This window comes from Hemitrygon akajei, chromosome 14 (assembly GCF_048418815.1).
Source record: "Hemitrygon akajei chromosome 14, sHemAka1.3, whole genome shotgun sequence".
Classification (NCBI taxonomy): domain Eukaryota; kingdom Metazoa; phylum Chordata; class Chondrichthyes; order Myliobatiformes; family Dasyatidae; genus Hemitrygon; species Hemitrygon akajei.
In genome coordinates, this window is record NC_133137.1 from 52,345,070 (window position 1) to 52,363,928 (window position 18,859).

The 18,859-nt window shown below is 43.0% G+C and overlaps 1 protein-coding gene across 1 annotated transcript in view; it reads right to left on the reverse strand.

Annotated features, from left to right (window-relative positions):
* lrmp (lymphoid-restricted membrane protein) overlaps positions 1-18,859 on the reverse strand; it is a 60,137-nt gene that overhangs the window by 29,420 nt on the left and 11,858 nt on the right. Inside the window, exons 2-6 of the mRNA XM_073065302.1 lie at positions 18,002-18,620; positions 13,301-13,411; positions 9,590-9,770; positions 5,491-5,561; positions 5,305-5,383 (exon numbers count right to left, since the gene is read on the reverse strand). Coding sequence (XP_072921403.1) covers positions 5,305-5,383; positions 5,491-5,561; positions 9,590-9,770; positions 13,301-13,411; positions 18,002-18,569 — 1,010 coding nt within the window. The 5' untranslated portion in view covers positions 18,570-18,620. The remainder of the gene's footprint in view (positions 1-5,304; positions 5,384-5,490; positions 5,562-9,589; positions 9,771-13,300; positions 13,412-18,001; positions 18,621-18,859) is intronic.

Sequence of the window (18,859 nt, forward strand, 5' to 3'; positions counted from 1 at the left end):
TCGGGTCATATCGTCCATTCCAAACAAGGGTGGTACATTTCCTACCTTGTGTGACATCAGGGGCCTAGATTGGGTTTAAATGACAGCCCAGTGATTATTATTGCTAAATCACTCTGCCTCTGATCTATCCAGGCATGTCTACCCACCTTTCCTAGCCACCTTCCTGGACACTTGTTTCTTTCCCAACACCCTACCCACTCCATCTAAACAACTCCCACATACTCCTCCCACTAGGTTCCCTCCCCGTTTCCCTCTGCTATCCCCACCTCCCTTATCTGGTTTCCCTCACCTTCCTTTCCTATCAGGTTCCATCATTTAGACCTCTGCTGCCTCCATCCATCACTTTACAAGTCTCTGTCACTATTTCCACCTCCGTTTTCACCTAGTTTCATTCTGCCTAATACCCCTCTTCATTTGGATCACCTGTCCCTTGATAGATCACTATCCTCTTTTTGTACTGGTCATCTCTCATTTACTTTTTTCCAAGTCCAGATTAAGGGTCTTGTCCCCAAAATGCTGACTCATTCGCTCTCCACAGATCCACCTGACCTGCTGAGTTACTCCCAGCAACTCAATATCTTGCTCAGTAAAACTCCAAATTCCAAACCATCAGGTGGAATTATAATTCCATAGATGCCGTGGTGAGATTTGAATTGGAGGCTCTGTACTGCTTATCCAGGCCTGTGGATTAAAATTCTGGTAATGTTAACCAGCGTGCTAATACTGTACCACTCTAGTCCGGAGGCAACTGCTGAAGGTGATCCCCACCTTGCAGTAGCAGGTCGGTGGGGATCACAGCTGGAGAGTAGACCATGAGCTTCAGGTCAGTTTAACGGCCTTGACCTTCACACAAATAGTCAAAGGCCATAAACACAAGAGATGATGCAGCTTCTGAAATTTAAAGCAATGCGCACACACAAAATGCTGGAGGGACTCAGCAGGTCAGGCAGCATCTACGGAGAGGAGTAAGTAGTTGTTGTTTGGTGGTCTCAGCATGAAAAATTGACTGAGACGCTGCTGATCTGTTGAGCTCTCCAGCATTTTTATGTGTTAATCAAAGGTCATACTGGCACAGTGAAAGCAAGTTTATTCACCAATGTCTGCCTTTGCTCTTAGGATTTGGAAATGGTGCACGCTTTCTGCTCTTGTTTGGGGTTTATTATCAGAGCTAGTAATAGTTGTAGTAGTGCAATTGCCTGAGTCGAGAATGATGTTCTCCTGGGGGGGGGGGGGGGGTGTGGAGGAGATGGTGGGGGTGCCTACTGATGGTTCTTCGGGTGGCTGTTGAGACAAACTCCAAGCTCCACATATTCTGAGGGGCCTTCCAGGCCTCACAATCCTGCCCGCTTCACCATTTTACTGGTTGTCACACAGCTCATCTGGGATGCTGGGATGGATTCCCTTAATGGAGAACACCTGTGTGTAACTTTGTTTAACACGGGGAAGATGGTGCACAGGCAGCCACTGTAGATAGATTGGGATCAGGGTCCAGTGGCAGGTATGCAAGACAACTGGGCTGTTGCGATGTGCCATCATCATTTACCACCAGCTCCACTGTTGAGGCCTTGGCTGGAACCTCCCCCTTGTCTTTACAAGGAATTAAGCACCAGGCAGCTAAACTCCAGACAGAATTGCTCTCAAGATCTCAGGAACTCAGAAGCCTCTCTACCACAGGGTGACGATACTCAGAGAGCATTGAGATCAGAGTGTAGTGTTTTTGAGCAGAGGCAGTTTAAAGTGTTTTTGAGAGATTTACTGCCATTCTCTTGAACACCAGTGAATGGATTGATGAGGACTTAAATCTTGGCTTCTGAATACATACTTACAGTGGTTTTGTCTGTGTTCTGCAGCTTAGTGACAGGGGAAGTGACCTCAGTCGAGTGGAACTAATGTCTAACAATTTCCTGTTTGTCCTTTACACTTCTATCCCACCACCCTAAGTGCATTGCATATGAATGAGGTGCAAGAAAGATCAAGTGCTAAGAGTGTTGAGAGCAGCCAAATATGAGAAGTAATCTCCAGCGCCAACTTCAAAACATGGCCTTCCGAGCAGACAGCATTCCAAAGGAAGTTTGAAACTTGAACTTCGGGCAACAGTCACTGCTGGGAAGAGGAGGATATGGCCCGAGGTGTCAGAAACAATGTAATCATGGTCATCTTCAATGCAGGAGACAAGTTTGATTGCAGTCTGCTGCCTGTTACAGTGTTATTGCAGGATTCTTCCTTAACACTCCCTCCACCCACACCCTCCCCCCACACTGCAGCAGAGGAACACCATTACCAAACTGCAGACTTAATACTGTCCATTAAACAGCACAAATGGCATGATCTTCATTGCATAGCAACACCAGGAAACATTCAGCGAGTAACATCATCCATAACACATAGTTGACAGTTGCAGCTAACAAGCAGCATGATATCATGTACAATCTCCAGCACTTTTAATTGAAAATTGAGAGTTGTGTAACATTGATAGGCATCACCCGTCTGCACCATTCTTCATTTCAATGTTGCCGGTTACACCTTAAGTGCATTACTTATAATACTTCAAGTAGAAACACTACTCACTGCAGACGTTGCATGCAAGTTAATTGTGTTGCATATGGTTTTCGTCTATAACATTCTTGTAAAGTTAACAAATTTCACGACACAGACCTGATTCAGAGCTTTTTAGGGCTTAGGCACTCATTCACATTCTTTACCCATGTCAGATCATCAAGACTACAGTTAGGGCAGCAGCTAGCGTCAAAGAGAAAACAGGGAATGCTGCTTCAATTCAGGCAACCGAGAAAAGAGTAAGTTAACCTTCAGGTGACAGTAGGGTCCTTGGCAACCATCTCGATACATCACTGAATTCTACAGTCAGGTAACTCTATAGCAGGCCATTACTTCCTACAAAGCGAAATCTAACATCATGAATAGCACTGATGCTTCACTCTCTGATGAGCTCCCTTATGCACAATTTGAAAGGGAGAATATAACTACAGCTTTGAGGACCCCTGCAGCACCCGGTGACCTTGTGACCTCTGTCTCAGAGGCCAACATCAGAATGTCTTTCAAGAGGGTGAACCTGGTAGGGCTCTGAAAACCTGTGCTCACCAACTGGCAGATGTGTTCAAAGAGATTTTCAATCTCTTATTGCTACAGTTGAAGTTTTCACCTGTCTCAAAAGGGTAATAATCATATCAGCGCCCAAGAAGAACCGAGCGAGCTGCCTTAACAACCATCGTGTAGTAGCACTCACATCTATGGTGATGAGGTGCTTTGAGGTTGATTATGTCTAGGATCAACTCCTGCGTAAGCAAGGACACGGACCCACTGCAATTTGCCTATTGCCACAATAGGTCATTGGCTTTTCATGTGGCCTTGGATCACCTGGGCAATATTAATGCTTGTGTCAGGCTGCTGATTATAAACTACAGCTCAGTGCTTAACACAATCATTCCTACAATTCTGCTCAAGAAGCTCCAAAGGCCAGGCCTCTGTACCTCCCTCGAACCAAATCAACGACTTCCTCACCTGAATCGGAAATAACGTCTCTACCTCGTCAACAATCAACACTGGCTCACCCCAGGGATACGTCCTCAACCCACTGCTCTATTCTCTCTACATCCATGACTGTGTGGCTAAGCACAGCTCAAACAGCATCTATAAATTTGCTGATGAAACAACTACATTGGGAGAATTTCAATGGTGATGAGAAGGCATACAGGAGTGATAAAGATCAGCTAGTTGAGTGGTGTTGTGGCAACAACCTCGCACTCAATATCAGTGAGACCAAAGGTTGTGGACTTCAGAAAGGGTAATATGAGGGAACACACACACTAGTATTCAGAGGGATCAGAGGCGGAGAGAGTGAGCAATTTCAAGTTCCTGGGTGCAAACAACTGAGACCTATCTTGGGCCTAACATATCGATGTAGTTACAAAGACACAGGAGAGGCTATATTTCATTAGGAATTTGAGGAGATTTGATACACCACGGAAAAACACCCGCAGATTTCTGCAGATGCACCATGGAGTGCATTCTAACTGGCTGCATCACCGTCTGGTATTGGTGGGGGGGGTTCGGCGACGCTGCACAGGATCGAAATAAACTACAGCAAGTTGCAAACTTGATCAGCTCCATCATGGGCACTAGCCTCTCCAGCATCCAGGACATCAAGGACATCTTTAAGATACATTTACTGTGTATTGCAATGTATTGTGAACTGCATACCAAAAAGTTTGATGACATATGCCAGTGATATTAAACCTGATTCTAAAATTACACCCCCTCTTATTAGCCATTTCCTTTCTGAGGTCTATACCTCTTATCATCTTGCATGCCCCTATCAAGTTACCCCTCATCCTCCTGTGCTCCAAAGAGAAAAGCCCAAGCTCGCTCAACCCATCCTTATAAGACATGATCTCTAATCCAGGGGTATCCTGGTAAATTTCCTCTGCACTCTCTAAAGCTTCCAAATTCTTCCTTCAATGGGGCAACCAGAACTAAACACAGTACTCCAAGTGTGGTCTAACCAGTTTAGATAGCTGCAATATTACCTCACGGCTCCTGACCTCAATCCACTGATGAATGAAGGCCAAAACACCAAATGTCTTCTTACTAACTTTGTGGGATTTATGGACGTGGGTCCCAAGAACCCTCTGTTCCTCCACAGTGTTAAGAACCCTGCCATTAACCCTGTTTTCTGCAAATTCAAAATATTATTCTACAACTATTCACCTTGGACCTATTGTGCACTTGGCCAGTTTCCCACCAGAATCAGAACCAAGTTTAACATCACCGGCATATGTTGTGAAATTTGTCATCTTGTGGCAGCAGTACATAACAAAATTACTGTAAACTACAGTATGAAATGTATTAAATCAACTAATTAGTGCAATTAGAGCAAATTAAAATAGTGAGGTAGTGTACATGGATTCATTGTCCCTTCAGAAATTTAATGGCGGGGAGAAAAACACTAAAACGTTGAAAGTGTCTAGTTACTGCATCTCCTCCTTCCTTAGCAGTGAGAAGAGGGCAGACCCTGGGGGATGGAGGTCCTTTTTGAGGCATCACCTTTTGATCTCTTTATACCAGATACCTCCCCACTATCTTTCAGTTTGGCCCAAAATGTCAACTGTCCATTTCCATCCATGGACGCTACCTAATCTGCTGAGTCCCTGCAGTACTGTGTTGCTCTAGAAACTAGTATCTGCAATCTCTCATGTCAGCATTTAAGTACAAGATTAATACCTCTCTCAATGAAAATATTGAACCACACAATACCTATATCAACTTCAAAGAATCTTTTTCTCTTACAAGTCTCCTCTTGAAATCTCTCCACCAAATGCCTCCAAGCTTCCCACAGTTCGGTCGTTGGCATCTGAACTCTTCGTTCCTGGAAAAGTAACAGAATTTTGAGCGAGACTCACCTAGCGTTGAAATGGCCTTGGTGGGATGGGCAATGGAAACAAGAAGGTTAATGATAAAACATACAGGTATTACCTGATCCAAGGCCAATATGGTGTAGCACAACATCTTCAGTAATGCTCACAGCTTCCATTTCCTCTTGGATACTACATGAAGAAAAATATTGATCAAGCAACAATTCATTGAAACCCAGATTCTTTGGTACTTGCATTATGGACTTGAGATTTAATTACATTTTCCCAGTGTGGCTGAAAAACATCCTAAATATATATTTTTTCCTTTAGAAATATGCAAATTGACAAATGCAACTTTTCAACGTTGTAGCACACATAAAAACTTTCTAGCCTTAACACAAAGGAGGAAGATATTCTATATACATATTATATCGTATACACTAAACTAAATCAGGATATCCGTTGTCAAGTTTCCAAATCCCACTGATTTCAGGTCACCCTGCCCCATTAGGTACAGGTGTATCCTTGAGATATTGAAAGTATGCACTGTGGTCACAGTGATGAACACTGCTCTGTAAGAACACCTTGCATGAATTAGTGAACTTTTGCAAATATGTTTGCAAACCACATCTTCTGAACTTCCCCATCACGTTCATGGTTGACACTTGGCTAGACAATCAAATGAGCAAATGTTGAAGGACTGTAATGAGAGGGAAAAATCAAGGAAAATGGCTCCCCCTCCCCCATTATGAAGTGCCCACATGACAAACAGAATTTGATATGTCCAACGAACATTGTTACAGAAACAGAGGCAGAGTGAACAGCATTATTGACCGGACTTGTTTCTCTTCCTCAGGCAACCAAGATTATGACAGAAAACAACATTCTCAAGCCACAGAGCTGAAGCCACATCTTGTTGTCTGGCACACACGTGACATGCTTAGTCAGTTCTGAAGTTGAGTGCAAGTGAAGTAAAGTACCATAATGAAGCATCTCAACATCAGATTACTAATGGCTAATGCAATACTTCTGCATGGAGAAGCTATTCTGCACATGGTTGAGAATTTAAGCATTAGAGATGAATAATAAAAATTATGAACAGCGCAGGAATTGACACAGGAAGGTACAGGTCAGCAAGTTCAATACAGAACTACAGATGCTGGGAATCTGAAATTAAAAACGGTGGAAGCACTCAGTGAGTCAGGCAGCTTCTTTGCAGAGAGAAGAACATTTAAGTCAATTACCCCTTCATCAGAACCAGAGAAAGTTCTGATGAATTGCAGAGAAGTGGGAGGGATTGAAAGATTAATGGGAATGTCTGTCATAAGGTGGGAACTAAGAAAAAATGAAGGACACAGACTGGTGTGGCTGAGAGTCGATGGCAAGTTTGATCCATTAACAAGCATAAGATGAAGGAGCAGAACTGGCCACTCAATCATGACTGACTCATTTTCCCTCTCAACCCCATTCTGCTGTCTTCTCCTCATCACCTTTGATGCCCTTACTAATCAAGAATCTATTTGATTTAAATATTACCCAATGATGGCCTCCACTGCTGGCTGTGGCAATGAATTCCACTCATTCACCACCCTCCAGCTAAAGAATTCCCTCCTCACCTTTTCTAAAGGGATATCCTTCTAAGGCTGTGCCTTCTGGTCCTGGACTCTCCCACTGGTGACATCACAAGACCACAGTGAAATCAATACCCCTGGTTATGGATAATCTTTCCCTTTCTTCACTGTATATTTTCAGAAACAGTGGACCAAATTGCCAGTGTCACCACACCACACTCATTGTTCTGCAATTATCTGGATGGTCTCCTTCTGATTTCAGTACCAGCACAGAAAATAGTCCACAGTCACTCCATGTGCAATCAAAAATGGTTAAGATCACTGGATACCACAAAGCCCATGGGCCTGGACAACATGCCAGCTGTGTACCTGCACTGCAGAAGATACTGTGCCTCTAGTCAAGCTATTCCATCACCATTTCAATACTGGCATAACACAACAGTGTGAAAATCCATCAGTTCACAAGAAGCATGCCAAATTTTATCCAACTAATCACTGGCCATTCTATGCTTTTAATTGTCGCCAACACCAACGTCAAGTGGGACTTATCCACCAGTAAGCTATGTTTTGATGTCCAGTTTGGATTTTACCAGGACCATTTGGTTACAGACCGAAAAGCTGAATACCAGCAGTGAAGGAGAAGGTGACTCCCCTTGACATCAGGAGCTACAGTAAAACTGAACTCAAAGGGGAGGCACCCCTAACACTGGAATAACAACATTGCTCTAAGGATGTTTGTTAGGATTGTTGCAGGTCAACCATCTCAGCCCCTGCACATCATTGCAGGAGTTCCTCAGGGCAGTGCTGTTCCCAACTAGTTTCAGCTGTTTTACCAATGGCCTTTCCAACACAAAGTCAGAAGTAGGAGTGTCTGCTTTTGACTGCACAATGTGCAAATTCATTAACAAATCCTCATATAAACCAGTCCATGACTATATGTACCAACTCTTAGACAACCTCACTGGTGTGAACTAATGTGCCAGGTAACCAAAAGTGACCAGATCTAAAATAATATAAACAGCCATCCTTTGATATTCAGTGGCATTTCTATCATCCAGTGCCCTACTAACAAGAGTCTAGTGATCAATCCAAAGACACATGCAATAGTAGGTTAATCGATCATATGGGTGTAACGGGGTAGCATGGATAACACCATAAGACATAGGAGCAGAATTAGGCCATTTGGCCCATTAAGACTCCAAGTGAGGCCACACTAGTGCTTGATAAAATTTCAACATTACATCCTTACTTTTATATCCTAGTCCTCTTAAAATGATTGCTACCATTGCATTTGCCTTCCTCACCACAGACTCAACCTGCAAATTAACCTTCAGGGAATCCTGCATGAGGACTCCTAAGTCCCTTTGCACCTCAGTTTTTTTCTGTATTTTTGCTCCATTTACAAAGTAGACAACTCTTTCATTTCTTCTACCAAAGTGGTTGACCATACACTTCCTAACACTATATTCCGTCTGCCATTTCTTTGCCCATTCTCCCAATCTACATCCTTATGTAGCCTCTCTACTTCCTCAGAACCACCTGCCCCTCAACTATCTTCATAATCATCTGCAAACCTTGCAACAAAGCCATCAATTCCATCATTCAAATTATTGACTACAACGTAAAAAGTATCAGTTCCCAATACAGATTCCCGTGGAACACCACTAGCCACCAGCAGCCAGTCAGAAAAGCTCCCTCTATTCCCACTCTGCCTCCTGCCAATCAGCCACTGCTTTATCCATGCTACAATCTTTCCTGTAACACCATGGGCTCGTAGCTTGTTAACCCAGTCTCATATGTGGTACCTTGTCAAAGGCCTTCTGAAAATCCAAGTATGCAACATGAACCAATCCTCCTTTGTCTATCCTGCTTGTTATTTCTTCAGAGTTCCAACAGATTTGTCAGGCAGGATTTTCCCTTGAGGAAACCAAAATGACTATGGCCTATTTTATCATGCATCTCCAAGCACCCCGAGACCTCATCTTTGATAATCAACTCCAACATCTTCCCAACCACTGTGGTCAGACTAACTAACTTTTCTTCTGCCTCTCTTCCTTCTTGAAGAGTGGAGTGACATTTGCAATTTTCCAGTTTTTTTGAACCATTCCAGAATCTAGTGATTCTTGAAAGATCATTACTAAAGCCTCCACAATCTTTTCAGCCACTTCTTTCATAACTCTGGCATGTACACTATCTGGTTCTGGTGACTTATCTACCTTCAGACCTTTCAGTTTCCCCAAGAACCTTCTCTCTAGTTATGGTAACTTCACACACTTCATGCCCCTTCATGAGAGCATCCTTCTCTCATGTATGGAACCAGTCTACTTAGAGATCAGCAGCTTTCACACTAGCTCTGATATCAACACATGGCTCATCAGCTTCATTGAAATGCCTGTACAACATATGCAGGTTCGCAAGAAAACTGATCATGCACAGACAAAAGAATCCAAGAAACATTCTGAAGGAAAGTGAACCAGTTCACGGTTCAGCTCGAACACTGAACCCAAAACATTACATTTCACTCTCCATAGATGCTGCCTGACTTGGTAAGTGTTTCCAGCATTGTGTTTTGTAGTTCACATTTCAAGCATTTTGATTCTCAGGCCAGGGTTCCATAGTAGAGTGGTTGTATAGCCTATACACCCTTACCCTTTCCTCCTACAGTCTTCCACCCACTCCTTCATAACTGCACGATAGGTGTCCAAGTCAATGGAGACATCCTTGTCATTAGGGTCCAGCATGTTACACAAGTCTTCCAGACCACTATCATCTGAATTGCGACTTGTAGTGTGACGTAGGTAGTCCACAATCTTAGAAACACTCACCTTCCCTACAAGAGACAAAAAGGGAAAATACAGATTACTTCAATAGCATGGGCTTTCAAACTAACTGAAGCTAACAGCAGGGATTCGGCTACAGGTAGGTATATTCCCACAGTCTTAGTGGGACAGATGATGAACTGACAGGAACATCAGACACAGGCTGTCCTGGAAGTTAGATTGAGAACAGTGGAGCCCATGAAGTCTTCCAGAGAGCAGTCGATCTCATTCACCACCTCCCCACTGCCCAGCCCTCCTTCCCCACCACCAATGCAGTAATTATTCCTCCTTTCCCAGCTCCTTCATGTTTCACCAGAAGAGAAGTCATTCTGTGTCCCAAGGTTTATCATCTCCGGATGTACTTTGCCCTGGAAGTTCAATTGTCAGGTCAAATCGTGCCATCCCCGAAATTTGCCAGGCCCATCCGATCACCATTCCTCCAGACGCTGCTGGAGCTGGCACTGATGAGATGCCTTCAGAGGCCTTGTCAGTGTTTCCTCAATACTTTTTGAAGAGGACTCCTCTGTTGACAGGGTTTCAAATGAGGATTTTCCCCAGCCAGGACACTCAGCCAGCTCCTCTTGCCCCTCTCCTTCATTTACCCCTTGCTCAACTCTTGGCAAAATGAATGATTCACATGGAGGAATCAAATTCAATAGGCTTGAGCCATTTCCCAAACAGACAAGGCCTCAAAATCAGAATCAAGTTTATTATCGGTGACGCACATGAAACATGCTACTATGCAGTGCAGGACCTAACAATCAGCATAAGTTACAAAAAAAAACAGCAAATAAAGGAATACTGAGGTAGCACCATGGACCATTCAAAAATCTGATGGCAGAGGGGAAGAAGCTGCTCTGAAAATGTTGAATGCCAGACTTCAGGCTCTTGTATCTCCTTCCCACTGATAGCAATGAGAGGAGGATACATTCTGGATGATGAGAGCCCCTAATGATGAATGTCATCTTGAGGCACCATCCTTTGAAGATGTCCTCAATGATTGTGTGACACTTGTGTCCATGGCTGAGTCTGCCTCTCTGAGGTCTCTTGCAATCCTGGCATCCAGGCAGAGGTGCAACCTTTGAAGTAACGTAATATTTGATCAGCAGTAAAATAATACTACCCCTCCCCAAACATTCTGATCGCCAAACACAACTGAAAAGTTCACGCCCTACGATATTGAATTATCAGCTTTGTCCATCCTTCAACTACATCTCAGTGACAGCAAGAATATCATAGACCCTCTCTATTTTGCCAGTTAGACTCCTTGCATTAAAGTAGATGCAACTTGGCTTTGAATTCCCTTGGTGTGCACCTACTTGCTCTGCCTATTGGACTGTCGCCTCGAAGAGACAAAGTTCCGATCTCTCCATCTGGATATTTACTCTGATAACTCAATTTAAACCTTCAACAGTGCAAGCAAGCCTCCCAGCAAGGATGCACACTCTGGTCAATGTGCAACCCATCCCATTTGTGCAGGTCCCACTTCCCCAACAGGACCACATTGATCCGCAAACACAAGACCCATCTTTCTGAACTATCCTTTTACCTATAGCATTCATCTGACAATTTCATTCCTGCACCCACTAACTCATGGCACCAGAGGCAATCCAGAGATTACGGCCTCCAAGGAACTTATTAAAATATCTACTTAGCTCTCAAAGTTCATGCTGTAGAACTTCCTACCTATGCCATTGGGACCTACACCACCTCAGATGTTATGGCAAGAATAGGGACGGGCGTGCTGATATTCCAGGAGATGTTGATATTAAGATGGTGCTATTGGATGCCTTATTGATTTTAAAGGGATGAGTCCAGATGAATGGTCTCAATCCAAAACGTCGACTGTCCACTTCCCTCCACAGATATCGTCTGACCTGCTGAGTTTCTCCATCACATTGTCTGTTGCTCCAGATTCCAGCATCTATAATCTGTTGCTCCATATATAGGGTTAACTTAAAGCTACCATCATTATAAACCCTCTAATCCAATCAACCTTGCTCACCACATTAGCTAATTGTTTGACCTACGGGCCTAGCAAGCATATTAAAGGCAGCACGTCAATCATCTGCAATGGGGTTTGAATCACAAAAAAACAATTCGGTAATAAGTAGCAAAACAATTTGATGATATAGGTCTGTGATAATAATCCTGATTCTGAGGTTTCCTTTCCTTGAACTTCTGGGCAAGGGGAAGAGAACTTTGCAATTGGCTGAAAATTTACAAAACTTCACCATGAATTGTCTCAAACAGAGGTGTGAAAGGAAGAGGGTTGGGCATGGCCTAGCAAACCAATCCTGTAAAATCTCAGTGCTATAGAAACACAAATAGAACCTCCAAAGACCTCATCCGTGGGAGAGGAAGGATCTTTGATGAGTTACACCTGGGGACAACTTGAAAGGGCCCAGGACAGAGGATGCTGGCAAGCTGCTGTCGGCGACTTATGCACCATTAGGTGTGACTGGCTTAAAAAGATTTTTCAAACATCACCATGCCCATTCAAAGTGGAAGACCACAATACAGTGAAGGCAGATCACAAACACACCTGAATGGGATACAAATCTCCATCCACATTCTCTCAAAGGCAAAAGCCACTTCAGTTCACTAATGTGGAGCATGTTGCCCTCTGCTGACAGAAACTACACCATCACTATTAGCAAAGTGTTCTCACTCCTGATAATTTTCCTTGTAATATTTAGAGCACAGTACTTAACACCCTGAATAGCTATAGTAAACACACTACACTAGAGGGAATAAGGAATCATTGGATTAAGTAATACCAAGGTTCAGTAGGCACTTTCACTAAAGACCTCGGCAGTATCAGCTGCTGACCAGTTGTTCCACTCCACGATAAATCAGAATGAAATAAACTACAGGAGACTAATGAAATACAAGAACCCATTGGAGGAGTGTTTCTGGGACTATAAAGTCCAAAGTTTCTTGTGTTCTGTATTTATCACACATAAATTACAATCACTAGACAGCAAGCTTCATGTTCCCTCCATTTCCAAGGTCAAAGCAATTCTTCCAAACTCCCCTCACAAACAGGAGAAAATCTGCAGATGCTGGAAACCCGAGCAACACACACAAAATGCTAGAAGAACTCGGCAGGCCAGGCAGCATCTATGGAGAAGAGTACAGTCAACGTTCTGGGCTGAGAGGGTCTTGGCCCGAAATGTCGACTGTACTCTTCCACTAGCATTTTTTGTGTGTGTGTTTCTTCCAAACACCCCATTTGATTTCTTGGTCATCATCTAGCAATGGCTTTGATTGTTGCTCCTCTCCAATGGAAATGAAGTTTTCTCAGTCAGCACCCTTCACACTTCTAAAGATCTTAGTTCACCCCTCACCCATTTCTGAAAGGGGCCAAACTGCTTGCACTCCACACACACATTACACCCCAGAGTTATCCAGTCAGCAACAGGGAGAAGGTGCAAGATCAAGATTCGTTTATTTGCCATGTGCACATCAAAACAGTGAAATGCGTTTTTTTTTTGTTAACAACCAATTTACCCGAGGGTGCTCCTATCAGAAGCGTTACCTTGGTGGTTTACATCACAACTGTAGAAAATGGTGTCCAGCAAATCCTCCTCACAAATCAGACTTGTATCTTCAGTATTCTCCGTCCTGTTTGGTGCTGCTGGTTTGTTCCCTTTGGAAAACAAAGATAGAAGGCAAAGCTTTCATTAAGACAAGACCACATGACGAGTTTTCTGTGAAAACTATGCTTTGCTCTCAGGTTATAGGTCACTTGCTGCTTCATTTGGCAGAAAAGACGGGACAATCATTGTGTATCCTTTTCTCCTATTGCAGATGAGCTTTGAGGAATCTTGGGATGACACTGCCTGGCAGCAAAATCCTTGCATGTGCCATCTTATGCATACATGCCATGTGGTTCAAACTGCTGTCTCTAATGCTCAGCAAGAGTTTGCCCCATTCAGAACGTGGGCTTCCATAAGAAAGGGGTGCATTCTTGTTACTTGGCAAAACTCATCTCCAAACTCCTATACCTGGGATTCAACACTTTCCTTTGCAACTGGGGCATCTTAGCCTGCTGTTATAAGGCTTTTGAACAGTCCCCTAACATGACAAAATAGATGCCTGTGCTCACTCTGCCTTGTCACAGCCTTGCACCTTATTGCAATGAGCATACAGTTATTCTGCGTTTGAGTGGGCAACAGACTGGCTAACAAAGTTAAATGTGTGAGCACTTGAACTTCTGTAGGAGAAGTCAAAAGGCAGGTCATCTAATGCTGGGGTTCCCGACCTGGGGTCCAGGGACCTCTCAGTTAATGAAAGGGGTCCATGGCATAAAGAATGATCTAACTGGAGAGAGACTTTATGCATCATGAAAAGCCAGCAGGCAGATCCAACAAGCAGTTAAGAAAGCATTTTGCCCTTCATTGGAGTGGAAAAAGTAGTTTTGGTCCCCATACCGAAAACGAGCTATGGTAATATTGAAGACAGTCCAATGGAAACCCACTAGGCTAATTCCTGGGATGAGAGACTAAATAGTTAGAGCCTAGAGTATAGAAAAATGAAGGGTGGCCTTGATCAAACACAAAATTATGAAGTGGCTTGACTGGGTAGATATTGGGATGTTTTTCCCAGTCGGAGAGTCTGAGATATGGGAAGGTAACTGAAAAGTAAGGGGGTTGGCCATTTGAAAAAGAACAGGCACATAGAGATTTCTCCTCACAGGGGGTGGAGAACCTCTGCTGTACTGGGTGGTGGATGAAGAATTCACGGTGGAGGTAGATAAATAATTAACAGATCATGGAATCGGGGCTGGGTTCAGTTGTTTGGAGCAAAGGCACTGGAGCTGAGGCCAGCAGAGTTTAGTCATCTAGACTTAATGACTATTAACTTATAGTACTAGCTTCATCAGAAAGCCTACTCCAATAATTAGCCTCGACCACACTTACCATTGAAAACAATGACTCCATGAATATACATACAGTATTTACCATTATTAACAACAGAAGAAAAAGTATAAGCACAGAGAAGCCATTGCCAATTGGCCCAACCATGTTCTATCCAAATACTGAAATGTACACCAAGTCTGTGAGGACTTCAAAATGTCTCCAACATTTGAAGTGATTCAGAGTTTGAGGTAGCACCGTGATGCAGCAGGCAGAGCCACTGCCTCCCAGGTCCAGCGACCCAGGTTCAGTCCTGATCTCAGTCAAGTTTATCGTCATTTCAACCATAAACTACTGGTACAGTACACAGTAAAAATGAAACAGTGTTCCTCCAGGACCCTGGTGCTACATGAAACACAAAACTACACTAGACAGCACAAGGCTACACAGGACTACATAAAACAACATAAAAATCTGCACTAGACTACTGACCTGCACAGGACTACATAAAGTGCACAAAACAGTGCAGGGCTGTACAATAATTAGATAAACAAGACAATAGGCACAGTACAGGATAAATTATAATATAATAATAAATGAGGTAGATGTCAGTCTGGACTCTGGGTATTGAGGAGTCTGATGGCTTGGGGGAGGAAAATGTCGCACAGCCTGGTCTTGAGCGCCCAAATGCTTCAGTACCTTTTGCCAGACGGCAGGAGGGAGAAGAGATTGTGTGAGGGGTGCGTGGGGTCCTTCACAATACTGTTAGCTTTGTGGGTGCAGCGTGTGGTGTAAATGTCTGTAATAGTGGGAAGAGAGACCCCGATGATCTTCTCAGCTGACCTCACTATCCACTGCAGGGTCTTGCGATCCGAGATGGTGCAATTTCCGAACCAGGCAGTGATGCAGCTGCTCAGGATGCTCTCAATACAATCCCTGTAGAATGTGATGAGGATGGGGGGGTGGGAGATGGACTTTTCTCAGCCTTCACAGAAAGTAACGATGCTGCTGGGTTTTCTTTGCTATGGAGCTGGTGTTGAGGGACCAGGTAAGATTCTTTGTCAGGTGAACACCAAGAAATTTGGTGCTCTTAACGATCTCAACGGAGATCTCACAGAAAGGGGTAGAGTTTACACGTTCTCACGGTCACCATGTGGGTTCCCTCTGGTTTCCTCCCACACCCCAAAGGTGTGCAGATCAGTATGTGAATTGGCTGCTGTAGATTATCCCTAGTGTGTATGGGAATGGAAAGGAGGGATTTGATGGGAATTTCAGGGAAATGAGTTGAGGGAAAATTGGTGGGGGAAATGGGATAATTTTCAGCATAGACTTAACAGGAAGCCAGTTCAGCTTAAAGTACCTCACAAGGAAACATCACTTGTCAGGTGATGCATTTCATTCTGTTGTAGACTATTTTGTACTTTGGAGTTTATTGGTAAACATTATTTATTAATGTGTTTGTTTTAATGGACTGATATTTGAAAATGCCCCAATTTGAATGTTTTAGGTAACTGTTGGTGCTTCCTTTTGTACGCATGGTGGGAATGATTTATTTATTGAATGGTGACCGCTGGATCACTGGCCAGAAAGATTTCCAGGGCCTTAGTGTGGCTGTTACAACTGCAGGGTCTATGAGTGAAAACATTAGCCTGATCAAAAGATTTGTTAATCTTTCAACGAAAGCACTGTTAGTTAGCATGTAGCACAACAGGTTAAGGAACAGTTGGGAAATAAGCAGGCAATGGGATTAGGAGTGAGATCCAGAAACTTTTTGGGGAGGCTTTAATCATCCGGAGCAGCCTCTTGCTTTGTTGAGGTAGAGCGAGGACTTTTCACTGGGCTTAAACCATAATGACCTATTAGGTACTTGGCAAAGGCCAGTAAAAAGTTAGGCTTAAGCCATTGTAATTGGGCCAGTGTTAGTGGTTAGGCTTCGGCTCAAGAAGCTTAGGAGAGAAGAGGCAAAGGCTCAAGGCAAGTTTCATAAATGTTTATTTTCCTTTCCTTGATCTTTTATAAATATACACCAAATCTTCTAATTTCATGTTTACATTTCTTATCTTATGTATGATGTACAATAAAAATACTATTTTGAAATATAATTTTTCAATTGTCTTCTGAAAAGTTTAGTATTAAACAGGTTTTTGAAAATTATTTTGTTCCGCCTGTTAGATTATTTTTAAAAACAGTAAAACAAAGAGTCCACATTAATAGGCAACAGGACTCATTCTTTCCCCCTAAAATAGTCTATAATTATTGATACATTAATCAATGATGATCTTTGCTCAAAATTACCATGGCATGCAAGAGAATTTCTTTCAAAAATAAGATTAGTGCCAATTTGGGTGCACATTCTCAGAAAGGTTCAAGATATTTGCCCTAGAAGATCTTTAGCCACAAGGTACCTTTTCAATCCTGCTTCAATGTACAAGTCCAATTACTACAGTATTCACAATGTATGGCTCTAAACAGAAACCCTTGAAACATTTTTTTTTTACAAGATCTGATTCTTAGATACCTTTGATAGTTTGATTCATCCAATCAATACATAGATTAGAATCTTCCATAATTGCAACTCCCTTCAAACAAGCCCTCTACCTTCTGACCTATTGAGAAGTGAGGTCTTTGGGGGCCAATAGACTGCTCCCACCCACATTTTCCTTCCCCTGATTTGTAGGATTTCAGCTGAAATCAATTCCACAATACCCACTGCTTTTAGATCACAAATCGGTCACACATTGAGAACTTCCTAGATTACAAAGACAAAGTTAAAACATAGCCCACGAAAGTCATTGATATTACTCATGATTTGTACATCCAACAAAGAGCTGTGAGAATAAGCCCCATCCAGGCAAGTTGAAAACTAATTCTGGTGCAAAAGGTACATAGAATCAAAACACTGGAGTACAGAAACATATAGCTCATGCTGAACTGTCATTCTGCCAAGCCCCTGGACCACAGCCCTCCATACCTCTCCCATTCACGTATCTATCAAAGCCTGTTAAATGTAGAAATCAAACGCACATCCACTACTGCCACTGGCAGATTGTCCCACTCTCTCACCACCCTGTGAGTTAAGTTCCCCCTCATGTTCCCTTTAAACATTTCACCTCTCACTCTTAACCAATGACCTCTACTTTTAGTCTCATCGAGCCTCAGTGAAGAAAGCCTGCTAACATTTATTGTATCCATAACCCTCAAATGTATTCCTCTATCAAATCTCCTCATTGCTCCAGTAAACAGTCTTAACCTATTCAATCATTTCCTATAGCTCAGGTTCTCAAGCCCCAGCAACATCCTTATAAATTTTCTCTGTGCTCTTTTAATTTTATTGATAATTGATATAATTGCAGTTCCACCACCCCCACTATTAGACTTACCACTCATCCCAGCCAACGATAATTCCTTTCCTACAGGAGAGGCTGGTCTGTGCAAATGGGTGCAGAAGCTAAAGCTGGTAGAGGTGACAGGACTACTGTCAGTGGGCAGAAAGCGGTGCTCAATGTTAATGATGGCTGAGTGGGGGTGGCTCAAGATCATCTCATTTCTCCCACTCTCAACAACCGGTGTCGAACAGGTCTGAGTCTGGCAGCAGTTCAGAGGCTTGGAGACTGTGTCTTCCGTAGAGCTGACGACCATGTAAGCAGAAGTGACAGTGGGACTCAGTCCTTCAGCTCTAGGTTGTTCTGATGAGATCAGAGCAATTTTAGGGGATAAGACATGATTGGCAACGACAGGAGTCCCCTGCTGCTCCGTTCCTTGACTTTTCACTGTCCTGTTCTTTAAAATCCTCTCCATATTCTTCTTGTGGTTGACCTGGGGGCTGTCAAAGTTCCTGGAGCGGAACTTTGGAATCTGCAGTGCAGGATTTGATACCTGGTCCCGCATTTGGATGGTTTGGAGCTTTCGGCAAATACTCTCCACTGGATTATGGCGTTTGCAACTCATGGTTTTAGCTGAAGATATGGGCACATGTATTTTTTGATCTCACTGAAGAATCTGGAAATAGAAATATGCAAAGATTGACTCCCATAAAAATAATAAATATTATTACATTATATTATGTTATTTATCTTCCCTTGCACAACCTCAATGCACTGATATGATGAAAATATTTACAGCCCCTTTCACTCCAATAAGCTGCACCACATAGCAACACACCTATTTAATCTTACCTGCATCATAGGTCAATTTATAATTACCAATTAATGTACTGACTGGCACACACATCTTTGGAC